The sequence below is a fragment of the Mirounga leonina genome, unplaced genomic scaffold, assembly GCF_011800145.1.
Source record: "Mirounga leonina isolate KUSES-001 unplaced genomic scaffold, KU_Mleo_1.0 Mir_93, whole genome shotgun sequence".
In the NCBI taxonomy this organism is placed as follows: domain Eukaryota; kingdom Metazoa; phylum Chordata; class Mammalia; order Carnivora; family Phocidae; genus Mirounga; species Mirounga leonina.
In genome coordinates, this window is record NW_023270854.1 from 13,523,081 (window position 1) to 13,535,716 (window position 12,636).

Below are 12,636 nucleotides of genomic sequence, written 5' to 3' on the forward strand. Positions count from 1 at the left end.
CCCCCCCCCCCCCCCCCCCCCCCCCCCCCCCCCCCCCCCCCCTGCTAGCCCTTCCTGCCGTCTCAGCTCCTGGCCCAATACACTCTACAGCAGTGCTTCATCTTTAGTGAGGTTTTCTTTGCCATGTCTCACCTCTTTGCTAAGGAACATCTGACTTCTTGCTTCTTGGCCCAGTGAGAATGTTGTGGCCTTTGAAAACCCTTCCCCAATTCTGGACAGGCAGAGTCACCTCTCCACACTCCCGGTGATCCCATGGTGTGTCACCATGTCGCAGCTAAGTTATGCCCCTTACCACACTGAGGTCTCAGCCAAGAGATGTTTGCTAAGTGGCTGCCTGAATGTGCACAGGCCTACTCAAGCACCAGATGCTATTTTTATTGTGCCAAGGAAACAGAGCACCAAAAAGATGGAGTGCAAATTCCTACACTCACACTTAGAACTTTATAAAGACTTTGGAAAGTGCATCTTTATTTAGATGAGGCTGATCTATGTCAGGGGTCAGCGAGCTTCTTCCATAAAGAGACAGACTGTCGGTATTTCAGGCTCTTTCCTAACTATTCAACCTAGTTGTCCTAGGATGAAAGCAGCCATAATAATACATAAATGAGTGGCTGTGTTCCAATAAACTTTATTGGTAGACACTGAAATTTGAATTTCATAAAACGTTCACGTATCATGAAGACTTACTCTTTTTCAACCATTTAAAGATGTAAAAACCATTCTTATCTGTGGGCCTTACGTGTCACCAGTCTGCAAGCTATGCCTAACCCTGCGTCCTTCGGCACAACACTCGTATATGAGCTTGTTTTTTTGTTTTTTTTGACTGAAAGGCCCTGCAAATGAAAACTTTTATCAACACAAGCAGAGAAGAATGGAGCAATGGCTGGGCAGAGGGTGAGGAGGAACAGAAAGGGCTCTTCAGCTAGATCCCGTCCAGCCAGAACTCTGTTTATGCTGCCATCTAGTGGCCAACTCCCGTGAGGTCGGCTCTCAGGGCTCTTCCCCCCCCCCCCCCCCCCACAGGACCTGGAAAACATTCTCCCCTCCCATCAGCTTATGGCCACAGTTTGGGTTTGTGTTCCTCATCACACCCAACAAGGACTTCAAATCTGTTAAACCAAAAGTAAGTGTGAAGAAGTCTGAACCTTCAATAAACCTTTTAAAAGTGAAAAAGCAAGCTTCAAGTCACAGAATTTTGAGATCATTTAGTTCAATTTCTACTACCAACCAAGCACTCAGCTTTCAGGTAAAAAAAGGTCCAGAAGGGCCGGTTGTTCAAGATGACGGAGTTTAAGGCAGAGCCTGCCTGCGAGTCCCACTGGCCTGATCCCATCACTGGAAGCTCTGAACCATCACATGGACATGCCTACAAAAATCCTATGACATGGGCACAAAGAAGAGGAGTAGCCCAGTGGGTAAGAGCCACGGGTTCCAACCTAGTGTGTCACTTAATTGCTCTGTGCCCTTGGATGCTTCGTCCTTGTGCCATTTCCTCAACTGTTAAAACGGGGCAAAATACCTACCTCACAGGGTTGCTGGATGCTGAAATGAGCTAAGGGTATCTTGGCCTCTCATGGGCATTAAGGTATTGGCTACCATTATGAATTTGAGTACCTACTATGTCAGACATTGAGTGCTCTATGTATTTTGCCAGTGTGATCCTTGTAACTGTCTTAGAGTTAACTGTTTTCTCCGTTCTGTAAATAAGCCCGAGAAAAGTCATGTGTACTGTGGGTGGGTGCCGGGAATGGAATTATGGTGGATGTCACCTCTTCCCCAAGTTCATGTGATGAAGGCATCCAGTACACAACGGAGTGACCATGTTACTTACAAACATGACCCAACCCTGATGTGCTAGCAAGGATGAGCACTGAGTAACTACTAGGTAACGTGGTGGCATTCTTAGCATTTAGGAAGGCTTTCGGGGTGGGTGTGACCGTCACTGTTCCTGCCTGGAGGTGACCTTGCTGCCGTCATTCTTGGCCTTTGGATTGTTTGTGAATGATGGTAGCTGGTAGAGGGAGTGCTTGGGATGGTCTACATGTTGGAGCCTTCAACATACCAGCAGTTACGTGTCTTTTCTGCTTGCCCTGCTACTTCATTTCGGCTATTTCTGAAGTTCTGTAAGCTTACAACTAATGGAATATTCACATAATGCTCAATTTATCGGGACACCTGAGAATAATGAAAAACTCAGTGTTCCAACAGAGGATATTTGTGCATGTTTAAAACCCCGGATGTAGGTGAGAGTCGCTGCTCCTTGAATGTATCTGAGACAGGCAGATGCTTAGAAGCTAGTTCTGAAAGTCCCGGGGTTTCCCATCTCTGCAAACTTTCCCTCATCCTACATCTTCAAGTCCCTCAACGAGACACAGAAAAGAGACGTTCGGACCCACTAGGACCCCGGCCCCATCCTCTTTCAGAAATCCAGAGGCCCCAAGGTTGTTAAGACCAGGGGTCTCTCATTTTACAGGGCTTAACAGGTTCTGTGGGCAAGCACCTGTGGTGGCGGGGAAGCGGTACAGGAGGTAAAGCATGAATCTGAAGCTGGGGCCTGGTCTTCATCATTGGTGTGTCTGCGGCACTCACCCCTTCTGAACCCCGAGTTCCGAATCTGTGAGATGGGAAAGAGGAAGATCCCATACCCTCCACATTGTGCTGACGAACAAGCACGGGGGGAAGAGTGCAGAGGAAACCATCAGGTACCACTGGTGCGTTTCAGAGGTTTATAATAAACTTTGAATGCGATGACTGAAAGAGGAGATTGCTCAAATTACTTTTATGGCCAGCTGCCTGCATTCTTTAAGGTTTGGGGCACAGGCTTACGATCTCAAATGTTTTCTGTCTTACGTTCAATGTTCTCTAAATTACGTCAGTGAGAAAGAACATCTGCTTGCTTGCATTGTCCTCGTCCCCCACCAGGTGGCGCTGCTTCCCAATTAGCAATTTCTTTGGTGAGAGCCTGGCTGAGACCTCCTTTTACAGCAGATCAAGTTGGAGCTGCAAGAGGAAAAAGAAAAAAAAAAAAATGAAGAACCACCCGGCCCCCCACCGCACCCCCCTACCCCACCCAAATTTCAAGTTAGCAAAACGGGATCTTGGGATAAGAGCTCTGGTGACAGAGAACTGCAGTCACTGCCCAAAGGGGTAGACTGTGGGAACGGAGGGTCTTTGAGGGACCTGTGATATGCTCCACTTTCCAGAGCAGCCAAGAGGAAGCCTACAGCCCCTGTGCCCCCAGGATGGACAGACATTTGCGAACACACACGGACTTCAGGCAAACATGTACCCACGCTCCAATCCAGAGGGCTCACATTTTTCAAAAAAGGGATTTAACAATTAGGTCACCTTCTCAAGATATGGCAAAGAAAGTCACTTTTGTACGTTACGGGCACAATAGCTGTGATTTGTAAGCAGTGATGAAATGCTGATGTTAGACTGACCTTCAGAATCCAAACCCTGGAAGCCAATGTGCTAACAGGCGTTCTCTGGGAAAGGACAGCACTGCCCTCTGTGCATGGTTAATGTAAAGGGTACCCCCAAATGGACGCCTGCCTCTCAGCCCTTGCACCCTAGAGTCTTTCATTCTCATAATAGCTGGCCCCCCCTGCCAGCCTCCCCCACCCCCAAAAGGAAGGTCCAGAGATATGATGACCATGTTTTCCTCACTCCCCACACCACATGTCCCTGAAAATAAATGGGCCCTCCTGTGCGGTGGCCAGGGTGGGGAAAGTCAGCATTTTTCTTTATTCTTTTGAGATGAAGTGATGGAAGGGTTATGGGGTTGAACTATTGTCCCAGCTTGCCTCCATTTGGTTTCACTGCCTTAACCTTAGAGCGCTTTTATAATCAGTATGTAGAATTGAAAAAAGGTGTCTTCCAAGCTCAAATGGATGATGCTCTTAAGTACTAGATGCTACCTGTCGGAAAAAAAAAAAAAAATTACTTTACACTGTGCTTTAATCTTTATGGAACCTCAGAAAAATTTGATTTTTAGCACTTACATAAAAAGTTAAATGTGGATTTGCCTTGTAATGTACTTCTTCTACTCCAGTGTCGAATAATCGGGCTGCGCCACTCAGCTCAGGGCTGCCATAATTTGGTAAGCTCTCCAACGAGAGTTGATTTTTGAGGACAAGGAATATTTTGTTTTTTATCAGTGGACAGATCTGAAGTAACTAACCTTAACATAAGGCAGAACTGTTTGCCAGGTTCTTCACCACCCACTGCCCTCCTCCTAGACTCAGGTCTCTTCCCCATTTTCCAGTCTATTGACCAGTAACCTCAATCCTCCTGTTCATCAAAAGCAAATTCAATGACATCCGAGTGCCTTCTTGGTGCTAATTCATAATGTTGGACCTTCCGCATGTATTCATCCATTTATCCCTCACGGCCATAATTTAAAATACCATCTCATTTTCTATCTGGGGAAAATGAAGCTCAGAGGCCGAAGGCTCCTTCCACTTGCCTCCTCCATCCCTGCTTGTCCCACTGCCTCACCCGCACCCTAACCAGTCTCCAAACGGCCAAACCTTCTTGCCTCAACCATCCAAGTTTCTTTAAATACCATCGTCAACATGTTCCTCCTCCATTTAAGGCTTGGTAACTTCCAATTTTTCATTCCATCAACCTCAGAATCTCCAGCCTGACTCTGGTTTACCTCTTGAAACACAAACGTCACAACTCTTTTAGAATGTTGCCTCTCCTGCACCTGCCTTCATCACCTCCTCCGACCTCGACCTCCCGAGCCACCAAACACGGTCGCTTGCAGTCCTGTGCCTCCCCCGCACGGACCCCCAGCCCCGGCCCTCTCCACACCCCCTTCCCGCACAGAGCCAAGGTTCGCGCGCCTCTCCCGTGCCAAGCCTTCCGTGGCACCATCACGTCCGTTCAGGAGGGTGTCGGGCTACGGGCTGGGGGATCAGATGCGGTCCGCGTGAGCGCAAAGCACTCGCAAAACAATCTGGCAAATCCTGGAAAACTGAGGGCTTTAGGAGGTCTTAACAGCCCGCACGTGCACTCCTGGACTTAAAGCCTAGAGAACTCTCGCCCACATGAACCAGGAGGCTGGTGTCAAAACGCTCCTGCTGAGAGCAAAGAAATGAAAACCACCCAAACGGGGACAGAATGGATAAACTGTGCGTATCCCCGCCCCCCAGCGCAATGGAACACTGTAAAGGTAGTGAAAATGACTAAACTGCGGGAATGTAACTTGAGGACCGCAAAGCCGAAGAGCAGGGACAGTCACAGAAGACTACGCACGAGCCGTCCTTTCCGTAAAGCTCAGGGTAACACGCGGCGTGGCGGGAGCAGGAGGGGAGACGTGAGGGAAAAGCGCGAGAACGAGCAAGCTTCGGGCAGTGCGCCGCGGAGGCAGGAGGGCGAAGGGACGGGCAGGGGACACAGGTGGTGGCACGGCGGCCTGCACACTAACCGGAAGGCGGTTCCTTCCGAGGGCCCGCGCGGCGCTCCGCAAACCACCAGGGGCCCTGCGGCCGGTTCCAACCCGCCGCCCGAACGGGCCCGGGGGGAGCATTCGCGGGCCGGCGCCGCACAGTCGTTCCCTGCCGTGCGCGCCCGAGCCCCTGCGCGTCCGCCGCTGCGAGCGCTGGCGGACACGCGGAGGGGCCTGGGCGCAGCGACGGGGCCGAGTCGCGGCCGCCAGACGTGGCTCAACTGCGCACGCACGCGAGGCTGGCGCCTCCCCAGAAGTTGCTCGGTGTGTAAAGACGGACCAGAGGCTGGGTCAGAGAAGACAGAACCGGGGGGATCAAAGCCACTCGATACTGTACTGAGAGCTGCCTGCAAAACACAATCGTCATAAGCCTGCGAGAGTAAATCGGGTCCTCCATACTTCCGGTGACGGGAGCCGCCACCGGAAGTGGCGCACAGCGCGCGGGACAGAAACACAGTCGCTCAGCGACCCGAGCGGCCTACAGGGCGGGGCTGTCGGTGCAGGGGCGGGGGGGGGGGGGGGGCTGAAGAACATCCATATGGTAAAAAAACAAAACTGTAATTCACTGCCCCACATTGCAGGGGATAATGGGTTGAGTCTCTAAAAAGAAAAAACAAATCACCATGTGTGATGTCCTCCTCCTTCACTTTTACAAAATTTGCAATAAACCACAATTCTTAAGCTGTTTTTCATTTTTTTATTGCTGTTAATTCAAGGAAAAAGGGTTGCATAAAATCCAATCTGTTCTAGAAATATAAGTGGCCTTTCCAGTACATAACATTTCAAATATCAAAGTATATGGTAAACATACAAATAAGGAGAAGGTAACATACCTCCTATGTACAGTACAGTATTTTAAATCATAAAATAAGCTCCATAAAGTACAACTGGCAAGTGATTCACAATGCGGTCCATACGTGGCTTATCAAAACTCTCACTAGAACAACTCAACTGCAGCTTAACAATTAATTTAATAATGTGGTCCAAAAATACCCAGATCAAATAAAATATATTTAATCAAAATAATTTCCTTTACTCGAACTTCTCTTTTTAAATTAAAGCTTTCATCTACCCCTTCATCCCCGCCCCTTTCCCCTTTAACTCCCACCCTGAAAGTTAGTTTCAAAATGTACATTGCTGCTATAAATATAAATGCTACCTATGAAGCATTAAATGAAGCTTCCTTTTTTCTTCAAGTTTTTCCTTTTACCTAGCAATCTGTTAGGCTTCTGAACCAAGACCAAACACTTAAGTCCCTCCGCTGTACACCGACATTACTCCACACAACAAAAATCTATCATTTCTGCTCTGTACTGAGGAATGGGAAAACAAAACCAGCCCCGACCCTTAACCTAGGACTATACAGTGGTAGTTGCTCATTGCTTTTGAATGCAGCAGTTCCAAAAATACACCCAATCTTCCAGATAATCTCAGTGCACTTTAGGAAATCAAAAATTACCTGGAAGCAATTTAGTACATAGATTGGCTTTAAAAAAACTTTTTTTTTTTTTTTAAACAGCAGCATTAAACTTAGTGACATGACACTGACATGATTAATACCATCTTAACACACTCAGAATTCAGTCTTTCACATTATAATCAAGCATAGTGGTAAACTTATCAAAGTGACTTTGCTACGAGAGACGGGTTAGGGAACAAACCTGACTTTTGCAGAAGCCAGAGCTCCTGCTCAGATTGCAATAAACCATACACATTTTAAACACAACATAACACTGCTACAGTTGGTGTGAGAAAAGAAGAAATCTTTACTCAGGTAGTGTCTCTTTAGCACGACACAGTGGTAGACTACAAGTGAAATCGGCTGTCGACTTTCATTACACACACAGACACACAGAACAACACTCACACTAGTTTGTTCACTTTAAGTCTCTCTGAAGCAACAGGCTAAAAAAGTATGATGAAGTAAAAAGGTTTTTTTTTTTTTTTTTGGCTTTTTTTGTTTTTTGTTTGTTTTTTTAAGAAAAAGCTCTTTGTCCACTTCAGACATCATATTTTTTCAGTTTCATATGGTTTTACTTCTTCCTCTCTCTTCCACTTACTTTAATTTTGATTTGGACCACAAGCACTGCTTATCTGTGTTTACGTGATGCTGTTCAGTACATACATACACACAATTCGGGGAACTTGATGTCTCCTTTCGGATTAAGGTGAAACATTTCACCCTCGACTTACAGGGAGGACGGGTCATGAAAGCGGAGACTGATGCGTGGCCAACTGCCCCTGCCTCAGGTCACTGGAAGGAGGGTGGCGGGGAGATGTGTGTCCTTTAGGGTGAAAGTGAGAAGAGTGGGGAAGAAGCAAAGTTTCTCTTTTTCAAAACCATATGACTGTCACCAGTGTTGTAAAAAAAGGTCAAATACACAGTTTTAAAGATTCAGTAAACATTGCACACAGCAAGTATTCAGTGTAAAAAAAAAAAAGCACAGCAAACATTTTCCTTTTGATAGTTTGTCTGGATGTTTAAATTACATGTATCATACACATAAGCCTGTTGTTGAACCAGGAGACCAGAGGCTCAAAAGCAATGCATTCTTTTTTGTTTTGGACATCGGTACAAGAGAAATGAAAAATCCCAACTGCATAGAAATCTAGGAAATGTATAGACAAAGAAACACAAACAAAAAATACCTTTCCTTTCCTCCCCTCCACACCCCACCATGACTCCCCAACACGTCAGGGTATTAGGCAGTCAAGCTTTACTTGTTTCAGTCTGCAGAATCCAACGTATCATTAGAAGGGGGGAGGGGAGGTGCGTATCTCAGTCTGTAAGTGCCTAAAACGGGAAAGACAGAACTGCTAAGTCACTGCTTACAATGCAATGCATCACAAACCACTACAAGATAGCAAATGGGCATGCTCGGCAGAAGGCAGCTTCCTCCGCACTACTACGATTCCAAAATGGTAAAATAAATTACCTTCAGAAAGTAATATGAAGTTTGTGCTTTAAGTTCAACCTAAAGCTATCAAACTCAATCTTCCTTTAAAAAATGTCAAGTATACACTCGCAATTCAAGACTTTTTTTTTCTGGGTGAGATTTGGCAAAATGACAAAAGCCAAATCCAAGCGAAAGATAACAGTCTGACGTCTCCACTGAATTTGTGATCTTACTCATACTCATTTAAGAACATTTTCTTGTTTCTGGTGGTAATAACATTAAACAGAGTTCAAATAATTCCCTTACTCCCAAACCAGTGCTTAAATATTTTGTTCCTTAAAATGCAATAGCTTTTTTTTTTTTTTTTAAGCATCTGCTGGGAGGGAAAGGGGCAGCATGAGGGAATGTGCATGAGACCAGCTGGCTATGCATCGATATGCTAAAGAGAAACTAAAAATCAGACATGTCAGATGACTACATTACTTCCTACTTTTTCAGTATTTAAAAATTTTGTTTACTCTACGAAACAGAGAATGGTAGCTTTAAAAAAAAAAAAGTGCGGCAAGCAAGAGATTTGACATTATAGAACGCAAATTCCCATTATATTCCTTCAAAAGTGCCTCAATGGTTTTTGCTTTCCTTGGAAACTGAATTCCTCTCAACTTCCTTGTGCTGCGTGACCTGGGTCTACACTAGGTTTTCCCATTTGCATTTTCGGATTTGTCACTGAAAAGCACAACATCCGTAAATGAACACACACCAGCTCTTTCTGCCACAACAGGATCACCGTGCTCAGTAAGGTAGGGAGAAACGGGCACACTCAAAAACAAGTCCTCTGGGAGCTCTCATGATTACCTTGTTGACTGGCCTCCATGGACGACTGCTTGCACTCCTGTGCGTAGTGTCCGCTCACGCCACAGTTGTAACATGACACGTTCCCGTTCTTCTTGGGCCCCGAACCGCTCGCGTTGGCAACTACATTAGGTGCTGGATAGACAGGATAGAATCTCCCGAATCCCGCCATTTGTTGCATGCCATAGTTGGCTTGGCTCCCCATGACTGGGTCATGCACCAGCCCATTTGCATATGGAGTCTGAGGCAGAAAAAAAGGAAGTTGGTTTCCGTTGCTCTGATGTGCTTGGTTGAGGTAGCTGCCATTGCAGATGGATGGCAGAGTAAAGAACGACGGGACTCGGTACACTGGTCCGGGCATTGGGTTAGCATAGTAGTAGCTGTTTAGCTGGAGGTTGCCATTGGTCCCACAGCTGCACCTGCGCCCGCAAGAGCCACAAGGACCCGAGCCCATCTGCTGTGGCGGCAGCACTGTCCCGTTCGCGTTCGTGTTTCCCACAGCACTGATGTAAGACGTGCTGTCACTCTGCGCAGTACTGTGCGTCAGCGCCGGGCTCGGGCTGGGGGCGGGGCCTGGCGTGTGGGTGGGGACGGCGGGCGGCGCTGCGGGCGGGGCCTGGCTGACGCCCGCCCCCGCCGCCTGGGCCGCCGTGGCCGCCGTGCTGAGCACGCTGGAATTCTGGCTGGGCAACACACTGGCGGCGAGGGGCGAGCCTGGCAAGGGGTAGGAAGCTGGTGGCTGGGCGGCTGACAGGCCGGCTGCTGGGAGAACTACCTTCACATTGGTAGGCTGAGGGACGGTCCCAGTGTTTCCCTCGACTTGAGGCACCATTTGATTGAGTCCTACCACCTGGGATGCAGATTTTGTGATGGGGTCCGTGGTAGCGACAGGAGATCCCGGAAAACTACCTGGGCTGTGGACAGGAAGAAAGGCAGTGTTTGGTGATCCGATGCTCAGACTCGCGGGGGGCTGCTGTGGGATGTTAACTGGGCAACTCTCTGAAGACGCCTGTGGTGGCGGCAACTTTAGCCTCTGGATTGTGAGGTGCAAAGCAGGGGCGCTGCTGTGGGGGAGGAAGGCTGACGGAAGAGGTAAAGGGGAAGCCAGTAATTCAAGGTGCTTTTCAGATTCTCCAGTAGAAGCTGCTGGCCCCAGGATTCCAACAGGGGTGGAATTTGTGGATTCCCTTATTGCAGAAATAGCAACAGGACTGGGAACGAGCATCCCTATTGTCTTGCCATCGGCAGATTTGGGTGGAGGAACAACAACGTCAGACTTCTGGGCACCATTGTGCATGACACAGTGTAAAGTTGGCATAAAAGAAATATGCTGATACTTGGGTGCGGTGAGGGGATCTTCTAAAAGGCCTCCGTTGTCGCTTCCTAATGAAGCAATCTGAACAGGCGGCTGGACAGTGACGGTCTGGTTGACGGAACCATAGCCTGTAAACCTGGTTGTTGATGGATTCCCAGAATCCTCAGAATTGCTGTCTGTGTCTAAGGGAAACATATAAACGGATGTTAAAGCATGCATCACTCTCATCTCTCGCTAGAAATACATTTTAAGTATATCTATTTTTTTTTTTATTTTACATTTTATTTTTTTTAAGTAGGTTCTACGCCCAGCATGGAGCCCAACGCGGGGCCTGAACTCATGACCCTGAGATCAAGACCTGAGCTGAGATCAAGAGTCAGACGCTTAACCGACTGAGTCACCCAGGCACCCCACATTTTAAGTGTATCTAAAATCAACTCTGAAGTTTAGAACTGGAGGAGATGTGTCGCTCTGTTTCCTGACCACCAAGCTGACCTTCATTTAATTTTTGGCTTCCTATGGACTTTTTTTTTTAAATATAGAGATTCTGGAAAAGGCAAAACTACAGTGACAATAAAAAGACCAATGGTCATCAGGGGCGGGGAGCTGAGGGCAGAGACGAAGAGGCAGAGCACAGGGGACTTTCAGGCAGTGACAGTGATCTGTATGATATTATAATGGGGAATACAAGTCATTATAACATTTGTCCAAAGCCACTGAAGGTATAACAATCAAGAATGAACCCTTAGGTCAACTACAGGCGCTGCTGGGTGATAATAATGTGTCCACGGATGTTCACACTTAGTAAAAAGTGTACCACTCCAGTGAGTGCTACTGATAACAGGGTAGGCTGTCTACAGGGGAAATCTCTGTAGTACTTTCCTCTTCATCATACTGTAAGCCTAAAACTGCTCTAAAAAAATTAAGTCTTTAATAAAAAAGAAAATCCATGGAGAGATAAGCAACAAAAGGTTAACTGGAGACTGAAGCACAATATAAATACTGAGATTTATTTAATATCACCTTACTACTGAGAAAAGGATTGGATCTTTTTAATCAATTTTAGGCAATTCACTTGATTTGTATTCTGCACTGCCAAACCCAAGGTCTTCCCACGGGTCTCACACATATGATGCAATCACAAGACTATCCTTCACCCAAAGATCTAGAGGTAGGGAATGGAAGAGAATGGATTTCAGTGGGGAGAAGAACATTTAAAGCTCCTATTTTAGTCATAAAACAAATGGTGCTGGAGCACAAGCCAGCAAGGCAAATACAAGCGCGCCGCCATCTCACCCATGGCAAAACAGCAAAGCGGCAAATCCAAAATTACACGTCATATGGCGTTATTGCTGCAATCGCTCTCATGCTTGTATACAGGAAGAGCTTCAATCTAGACTTGCCCTGAGTGTCCTAACTTCCGGTAGAAAGAGGACAAAAGATAAAGTCTAGTTCACAATATGCAGGTATCATAAACCCAGATGCTGCAATAGTATGTAGAGCAACCTATGCAATTAAATGTAGTGCCCATTTTAACATCTTTTTTGCTCATGAATACAAGCAAAACTGTATCATGTACTTAAAAAAGTTTACATGTATGAAGGTAACAGCTAGCTATACTATATTCAGCAAAGGTTTTAAGAACTTTTGAAACAATACTAAGAACAAATCATACTAGTAGTCTTCCTCAAGAAAGGTTAAACAGAACCTGCTTAATGACACAGGATGTCAACAGTGCTATTCACTCAATTATTATAATTTAGGAAGAAGAGTTTCAATTTATGAGTAAGTGGTTCTAGCATAAACTTCCCTTAATAACTGAGGTGTTTCTTGCTAAATGTTTCAAAACAAAACGTATCCAAAAGTTAGTAACTTATTCAAGGCACTTTACCTGTATCTGTAACCATCGTAGCAATACACAGTGAGGAAGACAAACATTTAAGTCCAAAGAAGATAGGTCATTTTTCAGGTGGTTAACTACATTTCTGTATGAACTGGGCTTTCTTTAAATCTTAAGTCACGGCAAATGGTCCCATGAGTTTAAATGATCCCAAAAGGTTTTCTGAGCATTGTAAGGACTCATCTAGCTAATTAGAGACGGTCTCTCCCTTTTTTGC

The 12,636-nt window shown here is 46.3% G+C and overlaps 1 protein-coding gene across 1 annotated transcript in view; it reads right to left on the reverse strand.

Annotated features, from left to right (window-relative positions):
- Positions 1 to 6,136: 6,136 nt before the first annotated feature.
- Positions 6,137 to 12,636, reverse strand: part of ZCCHC2 (zinc finger CCHC-type containing 2) — a 56,918-nt gene continuing 50,418 nt past the window's right edge. The window contains exons 14-15 of the mRNA XM_034996110.1: positions 9,208 to 10,701; positions 6,137 to 8,249 (exon numbers count right to left, since the gene is read on the reverse strand). Coding sequence (XP_034852001.1) covers positions 8,182 to 8,249; positions 9,208 to 10,701 — 1,562 coding nt within the window. The 3' untranslated portion in view covers positions 6,137 to 8,181. The remainder of the gene's footprint in view (positions 8,250 to 9,207; positions 10,702 to 12,636) is intronic.